The sequence below is a fragment of the Palaemon carinicauda genome, chromosome 5 (assembly GCF_036898095.1).
Source record: "Palaemon carinicauda isolate YSFRI2023 chromosome 5, ASM3689809v2, whole genome shotgun sequence".
Lineage (NCBI taxonomy): Eukaryota > Metazoa > Arthropoda > Malacostraca > Decapoda > Palaemonidae > Palaemon > Palaemon carinicauda.
Genome location: NC_090729.1, coordinates 88,422,951 through 88,444,309, shown reverse-complemented (window position 1 = coordinate 88,444,309; position 21,359 = coordinate 88,422,951). Strand labels below are relative to the sequence as shown.

The 21,359-nt window shown below is 34.4% G+C and overlaps 1 protein-coding gene across 1 annotated transcript in view; it reads left to right on the top strand.

The window, feature by feature from the left end:
• The window catches only part of LOC137641366 (uncharacterized), a 413,026-nt gene extending 391,895 nt beyond the window's left edge, over nucleotides 1-21,131 (top strand). The window contains 5 exon segments of the mRNA XM_068373852.1: nucleotides 16,479-16,591; nucleotides 16,823-16,920; nucleotides 17,565-17,706; nucleotides 17,929-18,000; nucleotides 20,926-21,131. Of these exon segments, the coding sequence (XP_068229953.1) occupies nucleotides 16,479-16,591; nucleotides 16,823-16,920; nucleotides 17,565-17,706; nucleotides 17,929-18,000; nucleotides 20,926-21,017 (517 nt within the window). The 3' untranslated portion in view covers nucleotides 21,018-21,131.
• The last annotated feature ends 228 nt before the right edge of the window (nucleotides 21,132-21,359 follow it).

Genomic DNA, 21,359 nt, shown 5'->3' with positions numbered 1-21,359 from the left:
AATGAGTTATACCGGCCTAAAAGACATTCAGAGAGAGAGAGAGAGAGAGAGAGAGAGAGAGAGAGAGAGAGAGAGAGAGAGAGAGATATGGCCTGAATACTTCGTTTTTTAATATATTTGTTGTACGTTGATCAAAATTTGCCCGTAACTTTTTGAGTTATGTTGGTGACCAATAAACAGACAGAGGTGGAAACATCACCTCCTCGGTTAAGGTAATAATAATAATAATAATAATAATAATAATAATAATAATAATAATAATAATAATAATAATAATAATAATAATAATAATAATAATAATAATAATTGGACCAAAGCGAAGATATTGAGAGAGTTTTGGCGAGGTGAAAATTGGCCCACGCACTGAGCCCTTTCATAATTCAGAATTGTAAGATATTTCGGTGGATTTGTTAAAAAGACGGGACGTAACCCAAGTAATTAGTTTTTTTTTTTATTATTATCTAAATTCCAGGAATTTATCCATTTATCCAAACCTCCAGAAATCTTGTAACCATTCCAGAAACTAAATTTTACTTCCATTCAAGACTGTTGGTCATTTAACAATTCCAACTCATGTCACTATAGAATGGAACCTGTACTGTTACTCAAGATGATATTTAGTTTGAAATTGAGAGTTTTATGTAAATGGGAGATATAAACTCGACGCCAACTTTCATCATTTATTACGGGGAGAGAGAGAGAGAGAGAGAGAGAGAGAGAGAGAGAGAGAGAGAGAGAGAGAGAGAGAGAGAGAGAGAGAGAGAGTTATTGGTGAGGAAGTTAGAAGGGGTGAAAGGTCTGAGGGGGGTGAGAGTGAGAGCGGGGTGAGACAGGGAGAGAGTAGAGAAAGTCAAAGAAGAGTAGAGGGCCAAGATGTTCATTCCATACCAGTTATGTTACAGATTAACTCTTTATGATAAGTACTCAGTTTGTCCCCGCGTTATCCATTTCAGTGTTAAAATTACAAACATCATTCCTAACTAAGCTGACATTATCTAGTTACGTGAAGCTGTTGCGCTACGTCTTTATTGTGTGATTTGTGAAACCACAGGAATAAAAATAAAGTCCTGCCATTTTTAAGGAACAAGACACCAAGGATTTCAATAAATAAAACAGCATTATATTTAAATTGGAACTAATTTTGAGCCAGAGTTCGTAAACAAATGCACAAAAGCTAGCTAGAATATGGTACCAATGGGGCAAGGGGTGGGTGCGCTCCAAAGAACTTAATTTTACGCTTGTAAGCCTTTTTTTCACTTTAGCTTAGCATTTTCAGTTGTATTGTATACTTTCATTTTCAAGTTATATGTGCTTATTTTTCTATTCTTATTACCCTGGTTTTTGACAGCTTACTGGAAGATGTAAATGAGAATGTAGCAGTTGGACAATTATACAGAGAGCTAGAGACAGAACCAGGTGGAGGCAATTGATAGCCCACGTCGAGGACATAGCACCTAGATAGATAGATATATCACCCTGCTTATTTCTAATTACCTTTCTATTAGTAGTGATTTTAGAAATATCGGTTTCTTTGGATGTTACCTTGCTTTGGTTTAATATTGGATGATATTAGCTTAATGATTTCTCTGATATATCAGTATATACCCGGAGGGAGACCAGAACCAACGTAAAGTTATTTCATATTGGTTGGAAGATGAAACCAATATTTAAAAAAGAAAAAAAATGAGAAGCAGTCTCCCATCTAATATCGCTAAAAGATTCAATTTTGAGAAAGTTTTTCAAAATTTTTGGAGACCTTTTATTTCTAAGGAAGTTATCTTAAGCACTTGATGTTGTTAATCCTTTGAAAACTGTTCACATGTTTGTATTTCAGAATCTGACTTTCATCCTAAAGTGATAGAGAAAACCCTGACGTATATCAAACTCCTTGTTCATAATCTTGATACAAATATCTGACACAATTGTTCAATTGACTCAGTGTGCAAGGTATTTAGAATATTTAGTAGTCCTTTTAGGCCGGGTGCCAGGACCACCCCCAGGATGTTTTCTGCAAACTTTTTTAACTCACATTGCCTGATAACCTATGTCTTGCTCTATGTCAAGAACATAGCGACTATTCTCAACTCGGGGCGTTCTCACATAGGGGCTAACCCCCCCCCCCCCCCCCCCCCCGTTTCACACTACGCTCAATTCAGCCTCACATAAATCTACATTGAGCCTTAAATTGACGGTCAGAAATATTCAGACATTCATGAAATTTTGCAGGACTCTTGCAATATATCAAGAAACGAATGTTTTAAAAAGCAAAAATGAACATTGTATAATATGTAATACAAAATGTACACAGACAAGGCGAAAAAAAATCTTGATCTTAACAAATTTCTCTTTACATACGAAGTCCTCTTAGGAAAAAAATAACTAATCTATAATTACATATTGCATTACAAATATTTCCTTGTTACATACGCTTTCATTTGAACCTATACTGACATTTCTTCTAGCCAAAGTTTGTGTTATGTTGAAATAGATAGCAAAACTATTTTTTCTATAGAAAATTTAAAGGTATTTGTTCATATGTAGTTAGAAGCTAATATTAATTGTTTTTCTTATTTATTTCTTCATTTGTTTATTTACAAGTTTATCTAGAAAGTTGCGGACGAGAGTTTTTTTTTCGAATTTGTCGTCGCACATTATTAAGCATAAAAACAAATGCTTGGATATAAGTGAAAAAGCCACCAACAAAAAGATGATATATAGTGATATTTGGTAAATACTGCATATCTTGTAAAAATGGCAAGGTAAAGGTCTCAGGTAATAGACATACCTTGTAGAAGTTGTACTCAGATGTGTATAAAAACATTGAAGAAAAGGAAATTTTACTAAATGATTAAAATTTACTATGCAAAATAAGAGGACTAGATCCTTTCGCAAGGGAGGCCCAATTTCATGAGTGCTGACCCAAGCAGTTTTTAGTGAAATGAATACCTCAGCAGCGTTACACCATCACAGAAACTGAGGAAGCATCAGATAGGAAAAGAAGTATAGAGAAAGCATCTTTGCATCTACGATTTTATGAAAAAAAGTTATTCAAGAAGGTCAAGTTCTAAAACTTTGTCATTTAGAAATGTGTATAATGATAATCTATGCAACAATGACAATAATGAACAAGCTTGTGAAATAACTAGTGAATCTCAGGTTGAAGATTGAACACGTGTTCTGACCGGGAAGACAGCATCGACCTCTGATCACCCCTATATAAATACACACCGATATTTTGTAAATCTTAAGAATCACTGAAAATAATTGTTCTTTTTGCTTTTGATTTGGGAGATAATGACTGGATCAAAGATGTTAGTCTTGAGCTTCACACTAGATTACTCAATGCCTTCAAAGAAACCAAGATACTTCTATGGCCCACCGAATCTAGTGACGTTCCATATCCAGTAGAGGAATTTCCTGCTTATGTTCTACAATATGGGTTTACACTAATTTGTTGTAAGAGGGACCCATCAGATCGAGAGAGAATATTAGTACTATCAGTTAGTCAATATAGTTCCAGGTTGGGATGGTCAAGTGAAGGTGTTTTATGCTGCCTCTTGAGAGAGATTCCTTTTCTGGAAGGATAGTGAGAAGCTAGGAACGGTGTAAGACGAGCACCGGAGGGGAATGCCATTCATTTTAAAAATAATGAGAATGCTTAGTAAATATATGAATAATGAATGAAATAAGGGAACACAAATGTTAAAGAATGAAATAGGGGAACACAAATGTTAAAGAATGTAATAGGTGAACACAAATGTGAATGAATAAATGCCCAAATAATGAGAGAAAGAAGCACATATGTTAAAGAATAAAGACCTAACAAGACATATTAGGGGATAGAGGAAGAAGCTTAGAAAAAAAGAATCTAAAGAGTGAGAGAAAATATTTAGGAATCCAAGGGAAATCCCTCCTCAGCTGTCTAATTTTGTGATTAAAAGAACAATCAAACATTTATTTTCGAGATATTTTAATATTTGTTTTTTCCCTTTCCCGCTTACTGCATCAGTTGTAGAAATTATGGTTTAACTACTACCTTGATCGGCTGAGGAGCTGGTATGAATGGCTATTGCTTGAACACTCCGAGCTAGAACTTCACGGATAGTTATGTATTTTTCGCTCGATAAGAGCCCATCTACCCGGAGTGATTCACCCGGTCCAAAGGCCCACATACAACACCACACAGCTGTGCTAATTCAAGCACTTAATCACAGTAAATAGGGACTTCATCATGCAGAGTAAAGCCTATTTGAATCAAGATTGAGAGAACGTTTTGCATGAAATTGATAAGTCAGTTTAATCTCCAGGCAGTGTAATTTTTCAAGATAAAGCTACTTGCAATTATATAACTATTTATAACTTGCAGTCAGGGTATTAGCATGGGAAATAATTTTGTGCTTAATGCCATATGTAAATGTATTTTTCCAACAATTTAGAGGAAAATACATTTTGAGGAAATAGGTTCAAGACAAAATTTCGAAAATTAAGTCATTGTGAGACTAAAAAGCTTGTTTTTTTTTTATATGATTTGGTAATAAAACTAATTTCTGGTAGCTTTTGACAGTATGTAATAGCGTCCTCATTTACCCCAATAAAACTTGTTTTCGATACGAAATAATAAATTCTGACTGTATTCAAGGTGCTATGAAGTCGTCAGTATCTATTGAATCCATCACCGATTGTGTATTTTGCAATGTTGATACTTAGATTCCGTTACTTATCAAACTTCCAACAACAACAGCACACTATTCTATCTAATTCCCCTTCTTTTTGTTTAGTTAAAGTTCTTGTAGTTTATATAGGTAATATTTATCTTAATGTGGTTACCGTTCTCAAATTATCTTATTTTTCCTCTTTTCCTTTCTCATTGGGCTATTTTCCTTGCTGGACCCCTGGGCTTATAGCATTCTGCTTTTCCAACTAGGGATGTAGCTTGGCAAATAATAATAATAATAATAATAATAATAAGAAGAAGAAGAAGAAGAAGAAGAAGAAGAAGAAGAAGAAGAAGAAGAAGAAGACTAATATTCTACTACTGCTATCTTTACAAATCAACCAATAATGAATACGGTTAAAAATATTTGCTAAAACACTAACAGTTATCAAATAATGTTTAGGCAATGATGCAATATCTTACAGGCTGTATCAAGAATACTCATTTAACTTCTCTTTATACCCCCTAAAACAGGAATGACTTCCTTATTTCCTCAGTGTCAGCCTGGCTGGGGCAAGAGGTGGTGAAAAAGAGAGACTCCCCCCACCCACCGACCCTTCCTTTGAGTGTCTACTCGGTCCTACCTACGAAAAAAGTATTAATTGAAAAATAGTGATATATATATATATATATATATATATATATATATATATATATATATATATATATATATATATATATATATATATATATATATATATATATATATATATATATATATATATATATTTGCATGCATATACACACACACACACACACATATATATATATATATATATATATATATATATATATATATATATATATATATATATATATATATATATATATATATATATGTGTGTGTGTGTGTGTGTGTGTGTGTGTGTGTGTATGTGTGTGTGTGTTTTATATATGCAGTGGATAGTTGAGACGTCAAATGATAATAAAGAACTGGAATATGGCAACTCGATTTGTAACTTTTGTATGCTTTTGCCAACAAAGACAGCCCTTTACTGTCTTTGATTCGCTAAGGTCGTTGGAGAATGCTCCTCCCATTCCACAGTAGTAGTAAGAAGAACAACACCTTGTCTGTTTTGTCATGGGAATACTAGAGACATCTGATGAAAGATTTCCCTGGAGTGTCTGCGTTCTTTTGATTCTAACTGCACAAGGGAGATACGTGTAACATCAAGAAGAGCTGTTGACAAATATTTGTTACAATTTATTCTATAGAAATGAGGGTTTGCCTGATTATAGGAAAGAAACTATGCTCAACACAGCGAGGAAGAGCTGATAGGGGAATGCAGCTGGTATCCCACTAACGCCAAGTCTAAACAAAGCACCAGCCCTCTCTCCAACTCCTCCCCCTTCTCTCTCTTTGCCTTTTCTTCCAAGTAGTACTTGTTCACATTTTAGAAGCTTCTTCAGCTTGACTATGAAGGTGGCTATATAGCAGGATAGAAAAAGGGAAACCGTCCATTTCAAGAGTGTGTTTAGCAGTAGTGTCTGGCATATGAGCATGAAATGGTCCCCGCTCATTTGTTAAATTTAGGATGGGGGTAAAATATAACTTCGGCTACAATTTTGGAAATACACTAATATATATGAAAAGTAGAGACAGGGCAAGGAGATGGAGCGTGGTCAGAGAAAGACAGCAAGTCGGTGATCTATGGTGTTGTGGTATCAGTGAGGAAAACCCTTTCTCGCTACATTGAATAAATTAATACTTTTATTTATAAGACCAAAAAAAAACTCATTCACCTAATTTATTTCATGGCAACTACTGAAACACTGACGAGTGAAGGCGTATTATTACGGTGCTTATCGAATTCTTGCCCTGAGCTGTGTTTCAGCTTATAATCTCGTTTGTGAAAGCTTTAAAAATATTTAGTTAATCTTATGGAGAGACTAAAGTGAAAAGTAAAAGTACACCATGTTTGGTTGCCCCCTGTTTGGACTATCAAGGGGAGACGGGAAAAAGTGGATATAATGTGGCTGTAACCGATGTTACTACAAGAAATGTGTTTATAGAGGCAAACATCAGTGATGAAGACCTAACAAACTTGAAATGGATTTATCCACTCTGCGTAGATTAAGCAATTTTTGCCAAGACAACTTTATCAAAAATGAAGGAGGAATTAATGAAAGACCTTTATATAAATGATGAAGAAAAAATCACTGAATTGGAACACCTAATGGCGGAACTCACTGTGAATGAAGAAAATTCCACTCAGACCTTTGATCTCACTGAGAAAGTTGATAGTCTTGGGATGAATATAGAATCAATTAATTTAACACTTCAAACATTAATGGACCCTAAACCAGAGAAAATGACATATGCTGACAAAGTTAAAGGAAAAAATCTATTGGTAATTGAATTAACTAAAGCATCAACTAAAATCACTGACAAATAAAATGAGGTTGAACATGTATTTGAAGACATTCCAATTCTTAATATGAGGTCAACTTCAAATGGAAATATTGTTGTAAACTTCGCTGATGAAAAGATCAGAGAGGAAGCAGCCAAAAAGATTCAAATCACAGCTGACGACACTGAGATAAGGAAAATTGAAAAACTAAAACCAAAAGTAATATGCAATGTATGCAATTATGAAGATGAAGCAGTAAATGCATTGATTAAAAGAAATCATTACCTAGACCATATCCAAAATATAGAAGAGAAGGTAAGTCTGGTATTTAAGAAAAGTGCTGCAGGTGCGACTACCCACTATTTGTTGAAATGTGATCTTGAAGTTCGGAAGACTATACATGATAATGGCGACCAATTTATGTTGCGATGGGGTACTTATAACATACGTGATAGGTACCATATGATCACCTGCTATCACTGTCAGATGTATGGACACAGTGAATTCAAGAAATTGCAAACTTAAGATATAAAATTGAAAAGACTAGCAGAAAATACTGACCATGGATACTAAGGATGTCATAAACTGTTGGTAAGAATACTATTCAAATTCAAGAATTGAGAAATGAAAAATATTTGAACAAATTAGCATTATCTGAAACATGGTTAAATAACTTTGACAAGACTAAGATCCCTAAAATGACCCTCCACACACACGCCTTCTTTCATATTCCGAGAGAGGGTAGGTCTGGGTTGGGGTGTCGGGCTCTTCATTCATAAGGGTTATTCAAATCTCAAGATTTTAAAAGAACTAGTGTAACAAGCTTTGACTATATAGAAATAAAATTTAAGCACAAAAAATATCTATTGTAACAGTTTACAAACATCCGAGAACAAATACTAGTATCTTTTTTGAAGAATTCAGTGTACTTATTGAGATGATTATTATAGAAAAAAAATAATTGGTTATTTTTGGAGACTTTAATCTTTGGATAGATAATGGATCAAATCTTGATTATTCAGCCTTTAGTGAGTTATTGGAATCACATCATTTGGTGAATAATGTTGACTGTGCAACTACTTTGACTGTGCATATGTTAGACCTAGTTTCCGGTGATGGAATGAATAACATTGTATCTGATATAAATGTAGAAGAGAAATGCATTTTCTCTGCAGTGCACAAACTTATTACATTTAGACTACCTCTACAAAAATACGTAGTGGTAAAGAAAATAAACTTCATACAATAATCAAACTTATTCTCTCCATTTGTATTTACTGAAGAAGTTACAAAGAAAATAAAAGATGTAATCAGTATTCCCTGCAACCATGATAACCAACATTTGTTGGGTGCTAAGTGTGTTGACTGCCTTATGACCATATATAATAGGGTGATTAAAAGTGAATATCATACCATATCTCCCCAGAAGGAAAAGACTATAATTGTTAATTAAAGACTAATCTCCTTGGCTTGATGGAAAGACTTTAGAGAAAAAGAGGGAAAAGGGACGTAACGAAAGTGAAATCAGTTGAAAACTGAAAATATATTGGTAGAATACAGATCTGCAATTTGCCAATATAATTACCCACTAAGAAGGAAAAAATCGAATAACATAAGAGAAAGATCCGCGAAGCAACAACAGACATAAGTACAGTAAGTTATACTGTCTCCTAAATGATATAATGGGAAAAGTAAATGGAAAAAAGGTTACCAGAGGGTACAGTGACCAGGAACTAAAAAATATTTTCTAATATGCATTAAAAATAAAATAGAAAATATAACTATGTCATCTGGAAATATTCAACATCAGATAAAATTAACGAGTTTTAGTAATATAACGCAAAACGATGTGACCAGGATTATTATGAGAGCAAAGAAAAATAAACTGTGCGATCAATGCAATGCCAATATTTGAAGTAACTGGAGAAAGAAACAATTCTAGTTTAGCCGAAATAATTATGAGAATAGCAAATGCAAGCATCGACGAGTGTGCGTTCCCCAAATCAGAAAAAAAAAAAACAATGGCTATTGACACTTGTTCTGAAAAGTGCTCCAGATTATCAGGAATTAAGCTCGCTAGACCTATTTCGAATCTATCCTTTATTTCAAAAGTGCTAGAATACGTAATTCTTGAAAAACTAATTAGTCATTTAGAAGATATAGAAGCTTTACCAGACAACCAGTCTGCTTACAGAAAATTATACTCTACGGAGACAGCTATCTGTTCTCTTGTAATTGATATGCTGGAAATGATGGGTGAAAATATACAATGTATTTTAATATTACTCGATCTTAGTGCTGCTTTTGATACAGTTATATATGAACTGCTACTAAATCATCTACAGTCCATCGTTATTGAAGATCAAACTTTCAAATACCTAAAATATTACTTGGTTGACAGAAATTATTGTGTGCAAATTGGAAACTCTTATTCATTATATGAACCTTTAAACCAAGGGGTACTTCAGGGGAGTGTACTGGGCCCACTCTTATTCTGTTCTATACTATTGGTCTATCGAAAATACTACAAAGGCATGGAGTGAAGTTTTAAACTATTTGCAGACAGTAACAATTTTACTTCTCCATGAATGATATAGACGACACTACTGAAACTATAAACAGAATTGTTGCCAGTGTTATGGAATAGATAATAATGAAACAGCTAAAATTTAAATAAAATAAAACTGATTTTATGGGGTTAGAAAGAAAAACTGTGAGAAACTTGGCCGATATTCAAATGAATATAAATAATGACTGCCCCAATACCTAGTAAAGTTCGTGATCTAGGCGTATCTCTTGATTGTAACTTCTTTCAATGCCCAAATAAATAATGTAATTAAAACTGGTAGTTATCATATTAGAAACATTGCTTTCATAAAGAAGTACCTGGATGAACATCATGTAAAGAAACTAGTGATAAACTGTGTTTTTGCCAGGATTGATTACTGTAACTCCATCTACAATAATTTATTCAAAAGCAAAACTTAAGAAATTACAAAACATAATAAACAGAGGAACAAGACTGATAAAAGGTGTACCAACTCGAGAAAGGATCTCTTCTATACTAATTGATTTATATTGACCACCTATTAATGCAAAAATTGAGTTTAAAATATGTACAATAACCCATCAAGTTATCAGAACTAGACGTCCAAAACAACTAAGAGAATTGCTACATATTGTGCAGCCAACAAATCATGTGGACCCGAGAGTAGTTACATATGGTATTGAGTTCCTGGAACCTAGATATATGTCTACTGTAGGCTCTAGAGCCTTAAAACATGCGGCCCAGGACTATATAATTAAGCTCGCACGAGACTTCCGAAAGACTGGAGATATTAAGGCTTTCAAGAGGAAACTGAAGACTTTCTTATTCTGTGAGTGTTTCCATACTGACGATTTAACAATAAAAGAGCAATATGCTGTGTGAAATACTGAATGCTTTCGAACGAACATAATAAAATGACTGTGGAGGTCCTGTAGAGAGTAGGGCTCCCCAGCAAAACAGCCCTTAAAGTAAAGTAGGTATTGATGGTATTGTGGCGGGATGTCGCAAGAACAACCCCCTACACCCTTCATCACTCTAACAGACAATTGTCTCCTCAACACAAACTTTCCCCTTACTTTATCATAAACTGGACTCTTAGAAAAAAAAAAAAAAAAAAAAAAAAAAAAAAAAAAAAAAAATTCCTTAGAACTATATTTCTTAAAACTAATATAATTAATACCAAAACCATCCACAATCAAAATACTTGAAACTAATCGTAAACTTAATACTAAATATCAAAAAAACCTAACATTCAAATAAACAAAACAACCACCAGATAAATCTTAAAATTTACGTGCACCCCAACACAAAATGCGTGAGTTTATAAATATTATGGGACACCAACACTATCACCACACACTAACACAGCTCTGTGTTTAACAGTTCACAGGGTGGCAGTTTGCCACTACTTCCCTGATTTGGGTCGTGGTTATTATTAGCATCATCATCATCATCATCATCATCAATCTGAATTTCATTCGGTCCGGGTCATCAACAATTGTATAAATCAGAGTGGTCGTGTCAAGTTCCTTATTACAAGCCAAGTCGTCATCAGTCAATTTCACGAAAAAATCTCTCTCAAAGGAGTAAGTCTCACCAAGGAGGAATAACGGCTGTTGAAATGTATAATCTCTTCCACACTGGTAAAAATACATAATACTCCAGCATACAAATCACACAGAACTGACGCTCACTGCAGTCAAATCAAAAAGCCATTCACCCAAGACGTTCACCACTGTCGTAACCTAGCTGAAAATATAAACAAACAATCTCATTTATACAGTCTTTCTCACAACAAACAATCGATACACTAACTACCTTCCTCTCTCTCTCTCTCTCTCTCTCTCTCTCTCTCTCTCTCTCTCTCTCTCTCTCTCTCTCTCTCTCTCTCTCTCTCTCTCTCTCTCTCGATTTGGCAAACAAAAAATAAACAAAAAATAAAAATAAAGAAAAATAATCCTCTACATTCCTTCCCCCTTACTTTGCTAAATCCTTCTACATTTTCACACAACCACTTACATTATTTTTTTCATTACCCAGTCGCAGTCGAGAACGGATCCTCTACTCCGAGTAACTGGGCCTTCATACACTCTCTCATTCACTTCTTCCTTATTACAATCATTCGCTACATTACCACTATTCCTATCTAAATCCCTATCATCTAATATATCATGTAGAATACCATCTACCTCGTTCTCATCTGGCCCTAAAATTACACTTATTACTGTAAACAGTTCATCCATTTCATCAAAACATTCTTAACTTTAGCAAAAGATTAATTCATGATACTTATCATTCTCCTATCTCTCATTCTCGCATTCGTCATCCTTTCTTTTACATCATCTAAGGAAAAGTCACACACATTATAGGTATCATTCATGCTCAGCCATGATTCATCTGTATTAACACATTTATATTCCATACACACTTGTACATTTACACCCTTGTCCTACTTCTTCTGGTTCCTACCTATGCCTATAACTTTCCCTTGCACTTTATCCTCACTTAAAATTTTCAAACGCTTCTTTTACCTATATTCAACTAAGACTAATTGCTTATTTTCCAGCCCTAACTTCTCATGCATACTAGGATCATACTTACTCATTTCCAACCAATTATTCATCCCATTCTTACGAACATTGGTCCTATTCCTTCCACACACACAGGGGGACTCACCCAGCTGAACCCTATTACACTCTAGTTTCCCGAATATCCTGGCTGACTTAATCCCTTCTTCCTACATACTCTAGCTACATGCCCATCTACACCACATTCAGTACACTCCTTGCACATTCTAGCATAATGGCCGTCCTTACCACAATTACCACAAATCACATTCATACGATTACTACGACATCCACTCGCTATGTGCCCAGTCATACCACACCGATAACATTTTACCCCTTTCTCTTTCTTGCACTCGCTAATTCTATGCCCTACCTCACCACATCCAAAACAAACACCTAGAGCCCATCTACATTCATTCTTCTTATGACCTTCCTTTCCACACCTATAACGCTTTTCATCACGGATACGACTATCTGACATACCTCGTTGCACACTCACACTCCTATCCCTATTGCGCCAATTACCCTGCCTAAATCCACCATTTTACTTGCACAGTTCCTCCGTTACTTGCCCTAACACTCCTATCTATTACCTGATCAGCTATCCTCATTGGCCCTCTCAAAATTGCATTCTTATAACTACCAAATTCTATTACACTTTCATCCATTCCAGTTCTTACATTCACAGATTTACTTTTTTTCATGCACCTATCTAACTCGTAATCCTCAACTATCTCTAAAATATCATCCCATGTCAGTCTTTCTTTCGTCCTTGTCATTTTCTCCTTCCGTTTCAAATTTATAAACTCAGCAACATTATCAGGTACAGTAGCCAAAAACTTCTTCATTAATTCCTTATTCTATTTATGCCTTCATCCCCATACTTCTTCCTAGCTAGCGTTTCCAGCCTACATACATACATCGATATCTCTTCTCCTGCATTCATCCGTGCCTCATCAAAATCATTCTTACACTTATACCTAACACTCCCTTTCATACGTTTTACCTGCTCAATTATTCTCTTTCTCACACTTCCATAATCAACGTCACCTACACTCATTATCACACCATACATCATCAACAAATACCCAGTCAAATATTCTCCTAACTCCCTAGCCCAAACTCTCCTACAATCACCATACTTATCCTGACAATACCTCTCATACTCCTTGAAAAACTCGTATACATCCCTACAACTATGCTCACTGAGCCTTTCACACCGAGGTACCTCTCTCATAAACAGAGTCTTACACACATCACGTTCATTCTCACTGCTATCATCACTGCTACCTTCCCTCTTGTTTCCTACTTCCTCGCTAGAATATAAAGAATCTAATTCCACATTCATACTCCTATCCTTGATCATACTCTTCCTAGCCCTTTTCTTACTCGCCACTTTCACCCATTCACGATCATCCTTGCTCTCAACCTGACACTTTTTCTTCTCTTTCTTCACATCACTTTTACCTTTCCTTTCATCCTTCCTCTCACCTTTCTGTTCATCCTTACTATACCTAGTCCCTTTAACTTCACTATCACTATTACTATCACTATCACTTCCTTTCCCATTATCACTTACCCTAACCTTTTCTTCCACCAGCAACCCTTTACCCGTAGCAGAGGCCACTCCTCCGACTGCGCCTTCACCCATGAAAGTTTTCATCATTCCCATTACTTGTCCCATCATAGCTTTCATTCGTTCCTCATAATCACGCATCTTTATCTCAGCACCCTCTTCCACTCTCTCTACAGTTCCCTTTGGTGCTTTCAGTTCCTTTCGCATCTCCTGATTCTCACAAATCAACCTCGCATTCTCACGTAACAATTTCTCTTTCTCTACAGACAACTTCTCCTCACGCTCCTTAATCAAGTGCACTTCCTCCTTCAAAATCCTTAACTGTTCTTCCATTTTTTTCAGTCTTAATTCTGAATTCGTATCCTATCAGTCCTTCGTCATAGTCCAGCTATCAGTCCTGCCTCGGCAGTCCCTGTTCGGCCACCAAAATAATGTGGCGGGATGTCGCAAGAACAACCCCCACACCCTTGATCACTCTAACAGACAATTGTCTCCTCAACACAAACTTTCCCCTTACTTTATCATAAACTGGACTCTTAGACAAAAGGACAAAAAAAAAAAAAAAAAAAAAAAACATATCCTTAGAACTATATTTCTTAAAACTAAAATAATTAATACCAAAACCATCCACAATTAAAATACTTAAAACTAATCATAAAATCAACACTAAATATAAAAAAAAACGTAACATTCAAATAAACAAAAAATACCACCTAACAAATCTTAAAATTAACATGCACCCCAACACAAAATGCGTGTGTTTATAAATATTGTGGGACACCAACACCATCGCCACACACACTAACACAGCTCTGTGTTTAACAGTTCACTGGGTGGCAATTTGCCACTACTTCTCTGATTGCTGTCGTAGTTATTATTAGCATCATCATCATCATTAACAGCAATCTGAATTTCATTGGTCCGGGTCATCAACAATTGTATAAATCAGAGTGGTCGTATCAAGTTCCTTATTACAAGCCAAGTCGTCATCAATCCATTTCCCGAAAAAATCTCTCTCAAAGGAGTAAGTCTCACCAAGGAGGAATCACGGCTGTTGAAATGTATAATATCTTCCACACTGGTAAAAATATATAATATTCAAGCATACAAATCACACAGAACTGACGCTCACTGCAGTCAAATAAAAAAGCCATTCACCCAAGACGGTCACCACTGTCGTAACCTAGCTAAAAACATAAACAAACAGTCTCATTTATACCAACAGTCTTTTTCACAACAACAAACTATCGATACACTAACTACCTCTCTCTCTCTCTCTCTCTCTCTCTCTCTCTCTCTCTCTCTCTCTCTCTCTCTCTCTCTCTCTCTCTCTCTCTCTCTCTCTCGATTTGGCAAACAAAAAAATAAACAAAAAATAAATATAAAAAATAAATAATGCTCCACAGTATATACCAAAAGAGCATCTGCACCAAGGAAATTATTGATAATGATAAGTAGGTTAACTGAGGAGATTGAATTTTTGAAGTAAATATATGTGTTTAAAATGCCTAGAGAGATTACGTTCTCTAGATAACCTACCTACAAAATAAATGAAAAATTTCCCTTCTCATGAAATAATGGATAACAACAGATTGCTGGTGATTCGATAGAAAAAAATATATTTAGTATAAAAATGAAGCATGAAAATATACATATTTAAATAACCAGGATTCAGTCAAAAGGAAGAATTTGCTATAGACAGGATTCATATAAATTTTGAAAAAAAATTCACTCATATCTCTAAAAAGGCAAGAAATGGATTTTCACTTAAAAATACATTTTAACTGTATTTTATCGAATTATGAAAGAAATTGGCTCGCAATGATTCTAATAACATAAAGGCATGTTTAAGTAGCAGGGAAGTTTAAAAAATCAGAATTTCTGAGGGGAGATTTACGTAGTTTATGATGCAACATATTTTTTGAGATAAAAATGTTTTCTATACACGTGATAAGAATTTTTAGTCAAGATGTAGAATACTGCAGTAGTAACTAAAATTCTAATATCTAATAGATGTGGCCGAATTCTGATGAAAAAATTCGAGTTTACAATAAAATTCGAGTTGCATAGAATCCCAAAATTATTCTAAGCATTAACTAAGCCATAAGCCCAAAGAGTGAACGTTGACATGAAGAACAAGCAAACTAAAAACAAATTTCATATACGAAGATTACAATGATTGGTTGAATCTAGTCTTTTTATAATGCAAGCATTTTCTTATACATTTTACGGAGTAATTTATTATGTACAAAGTTAATATCAACTATTGAACCAAAGTGCACATCAGAAGAAAGTTGGTTTAAGAGCCAAAGTCATAGATGGTTTTTGGTATGAGCCGGTAACATAAAAAAAAATATTGACATACGTAATGGCACTACTGAGTAGCATGAAAATAAATGTCTAAATACGACATATGTTAATTTTCATTTTATTGTAACAGGAACTTAAGTAGGCTAATGAGTAAATTTCAAAATATCATCTTAAAGTAGACCATTATATGAAATTGAAATTTTCCATAGATTGCCATGACTGGAAAATATTTTCAATTGGAATAGACACAGGATTTTTCCTCCATCTTTTGGATCTTGTTACTATAAACCTGACACTGGTTGTTACTTATTTGTATAAAGAGTAATGCATTATTATCATTGTCGTTGTCCGAGTTACGGTGAGTCCTCATTGTTTGTATAGAAATTAACGGTCTTGTGTACTTTATGTACAGGTCGTTTGACATATGTTATGACATCGTTACTTGCTACCTGTATGAGGAAAGATCCATCGATATCCCGGATGAGAAGATCAACCACTCCCTCTCTCTCTGTGACCATTTTGAACGTAAGTTTGATGATAGGTTTCACTCTGAAGATCTCCGCTCTGTTTGTCTGTCTGTCTATGTGAATGCTATTTCATTCTCCAGTATTATGGTTTCCACGTTAAAGAGCCAAAATGATGACTGGATCTAAACGGTAAATGGGGGGCTATGTTTCTGATTTATCCATTGGTATCTTTTTATCTGGGATATCTTCTATGATGACATTTATAATACTAGTAACGATACTTTGACAGGTGATGCGCTGGTAGATTTTGAAAAGCATCCTAAGCAGATTTTGGACGGCAGCCGTGACCGATACATCGACGGTGTTTCAGTAAAAGAATGCGCTGACGTAAGTATGAAAGACAAATAAGATGCTGTTTTACCCTTCGAGTCAATTTCCCTTTTGTATTGCAGTTCTACCAGCAGCTATACTCCTTATCATTTACTTACCTTTCTTTTGTGTTTGCCTTAAAACGAAAAAAAAATAAACATGCTTTATCATTGTTAGCCACTCTGCTTCTTAGTGATCCTTTTGTCTCCACACTTTTGAATTTCTTTACTAAAAATCTACAATTTTGCATTAGGTTTAAAGTAGAAAGCCTGGAGTTCTGGATTTGATCTTACCAAGAACTAAGTAATAGTTTTCAGCCAAGATTCAATTTCTATTCTGATTATTTAGGTTATGCTCATGTGAGGGTTATTAAATTCATCTGATATTTTTATATTACATGGATCATTTAGGTAAACGTAATTCGATGAGCCTACACAGATTTTTCTTCAAGTTTCATCTAGCATTGGAGTTCCAGGCTCCATATTCATCAGAAACCTGAACTTGATGGAAAAACTTTCTGTTCCATTTATTTCTCCTCGAGAATAGTAATGTTTTTAATACGCGGTCTTCATTTTCAGGTACTTAGTGTCCCTCCTATCCTATGTTTTATATGTTTCTCAATGGTACACATAATAGAACATGGTTCTGGTGTTCTTTCCCAGATCTGTGAAAAAGAACCGGATTACGGGTGTCTTGGCTTTGACTACTGTTACGGTAATCCAAAAACTTGTTTCCTAACCAAAGACCACTACAGTGATGATGGTGTTGTCATTCACAATGACATCGAATGTGATCACTATTCGCGTAAGTACAACATATTTAGAAAGCTATGTTATGTGGATTCATTAGGTTATAGTTCCATTAAGTATATTTTTGCATTTAGTATGCAATAAATGTGTACTTTTTGACAATATGCTCATGTGTGCCAATTTTAATATTGCTTTTATCTGAATAAGAACAGCGCATTCCACATTTTATTAAATCAATTCATTAATATAAAACCGCTTCTTTTACTTGTCCCTATAGGAGAATATTATGATGGGAAAGATAGGGATGAATTCTCTCATAACAAGAAATCTATATACAAATATGGGCCAGGTGAGTAATTTCTTTTTTTTACCATTATGAAAGTCTCTCGCCAATGTTAAAAAACGTTAAAATATCTTTTAACATTATAGGAAAAATTCTATAAATATTTACAATGTCATCAACCTCGTTTTTTTTTTTTTTTTTTTAAGGAAAGCAATGTTTTAAAGTAGGAGTCCTAAAAGCTCTGTATTTATATATTCAACAATAAGGAAAGATTTTTATCAGAGGACTCAGTCTTTTACTGTACAGACAACTGAATTATACACCAAATCACACTTGAAAAGTTACATGGAAACTATAGGGTGGATTTTGAGGAAACTTAATACAAACATTCTTGAAATCAATGATTTTTTTTTTTGAAGATATGGGATAAAAGATAAGGTTAAAGTTTTGTTAGAAGTACTATATAAGCGCTAATGAATGGATTTTAATTCTGAGAAAACAATCCTTAGTAATTTTCGAAAAAACAAAAAACCTGAAGTAGCGTCAGTTTTCATCCTAATGGCTTCGACCAGGCTACAGTTATGGGGTATATCCTATAAAAAAATAATTGACTGCAGTAAGAATCAAGTTTGACTACACAATGACCCTTCCCATGGAAATGAAATATATTCGATTTTCATATGTAATCACCAGAACCAGAAAAGACATGTTGTAAATTGCCTGACCATAACTCTGTTTCTTGCAATATTGTTGTGAAGTATAATGTGGTTGGTTGTTGTATCTGAGCGCAAACTAATTGTTGATCTTGGAAGGTCTCCCTACAACATACAACAAAAAATTAATCAGGGGAGGATAGGAGTACTAACACTCAAGGGCACTACATCCTGACAATGACTTTGGTAATGCAGTTCACAAACCTAAACTCAAAGCAAAAACTTCATCCGTCCGGAGACCTAAAAACTCCACACTTGACTAAGTAATTTGATCATCTACTTTAGCTTTACTAAAGCCATCTCACTCTTAGGCTCTATTTCGGATTACTCCTAGCTACTCTAGTGAGATGTTGGACAGGAATTTTACCTTAAACATAATGGCAATGGATGGGAGCAGCTATGTATTGTAATAAAGTTGAAATAAAGATCTTCACCTTTGATGCAAAAGAATAAAGTGTACACTCGCTAATATCACTCTTCCATGTTACTTAGATAACTTACCCTCTTCGATATCTGGCATGATAAATATCCACAGTACTTGTTTAACATATAGTCAAATAAAGTAAAAGGAACAAGGTTACGAATGGATATAATCTAATCTAAGTTCTTTATTTTACAAAACAATGACAGCACTAAACGGACATCTTAACAAGTGCAAAATAAAGAAAAAACTATTTAACAGAATCGTAGAATAAATGCAAAAATCTCAGCAAAACAAAAATGGTCAATCAATTACTGTAGATGATGACACGAGGTCTGTTGCGATGCTACATGAATAAATGAGGTTTGTCAGACATGTGGTGCCGTGACCCAAGACTTTACTAGTCTCTATAGAAAATTGTGTTTAAAAGTTTGTACAAAAATCCCATGCATTAGGCCTAAATTGCGTGAGAAAGCCCGTTTAAATTAAAATATGGAAGGTAAAAATCTAATCTAACATGGGGAAATTTGTGTGGGCCACCTTACCTTCACTTTTCACTTCAGTAGTTAATGGGATTGCGGTTGTCCAAAAAATGGCCATAGATTTGCTGTAGCAACTTTCAGTTGACTGGTCCACCCTTCTGTACCTTCCTCACTTCGTTGCCAATCAGGATCACTGGCACATGTTCCAGGTTCTTCTCCCCTCTCGCTGTCTCGACACCAAGGACTTGCTCGTCCCCTTTGGTTGTGGTGCACGGAAGGAACACTTGGGGTGAGCCAGATTTCAACCCGACAGGTGAATGTGGACCTGTCCTGTCAGGTGTCTTCCGATTGAATGGGAAGATTCTCAGGTCAAAGAAATCCTGGGCTAGCTTAAGACATGTGAGTCTTTTTTAGTTCAAGTGCCATATTGGAACTTTCGGGCAGGATATTATATTTTTGTGAGGTGAGGTTTAGGTAGGATTTTGTTTAAAATACAGAAAGCAATCTTGCAACTGTAGGGGAACTTACATAATAGTAATACTATCTATTGTAGCATAAAAAAAAATAATCAGTTATAAGGAATAATTAGCAAAGGGCAGGTGCGATGGGCAAAACGTCATAAAATGAAATCAGATCTGAATTAGTACTGAGTGATAAAGTAAGCTTCTTACAAGTTAGCAATACGAAAATTAAAATCAAACCCAGTGAAAGCATTTATCTCAAAACACGTAGCTTAGGGAAAGAACCAACTCAGCGTAGGGCCTTTGTCTTCCGTATATATTGCCGTGATGTCATGAAAAGATGCCACATCTATCAACAACTTCAATGTAGCATATTCGTTTCTCAGAAGAAGACGTACAGTGCGAAAGCAAAAAACCCAAGATGGGCCGGGGTTACACTAATTAGCCTTAGCAAAAACCATATACGAAAAAAAAAAAAAAAAATGAGTGGAGTATATTCTTCACAGTTGTGACATATGAACTGAGCAAGCCAAACAACATTAAGAATAACAATATTAGCAGGAACATGAATGAATAAAACTTAGAAAAATTTCTTTTTGTTCATCAAAAGACCTGCTAAAGGTTTTAAGACCACTTATGTGTTTACAACTTAGAAATTTGATACTTTACTTTTGTATTTTTCATAGGGATATGTCTCTAACGTATTATCCCATTGTGACTATCGACATGAATGATTTTTTTTGTTTATTTGTGTTATTTGATATCTTCATAAAAAAAGTTATCTATTAGCCTACAGTAGTTTAGTCTCATATGGTAGGCTGCATGTTTTCTCCCCTTCAATGACAAATACCTCCTACGTGCCTTACGCTCCCGATTAACATTTTTTTTTCTTATCGATCCATTTTTTCTTTCAGGTGACATGGCCGGACTGGGCGTTTCTATGCTAGTCATATCAATAGCCTTGACACTAGGTGGCATATACGTGCGCAATACACGACAAACATAAAGTTTCAGCCAATTCTACTTTGATTTCTATTTAATATGAAACTTCAAAATTTATGTAATGTAATAAATATTGTGAATACACACAAACACACACACACACACACACACACATATATATATATATATATATATATATATATATATATATATATATATATATAAATATATATACATATATATATATATATATATATATATATATATATAAATTATATATATATATATATATATATATATATATATATATATATATATGTATATATATAAATATATACATATATTATATATATATATATATATATATATATATATATATATATATATATATATATATATATATATA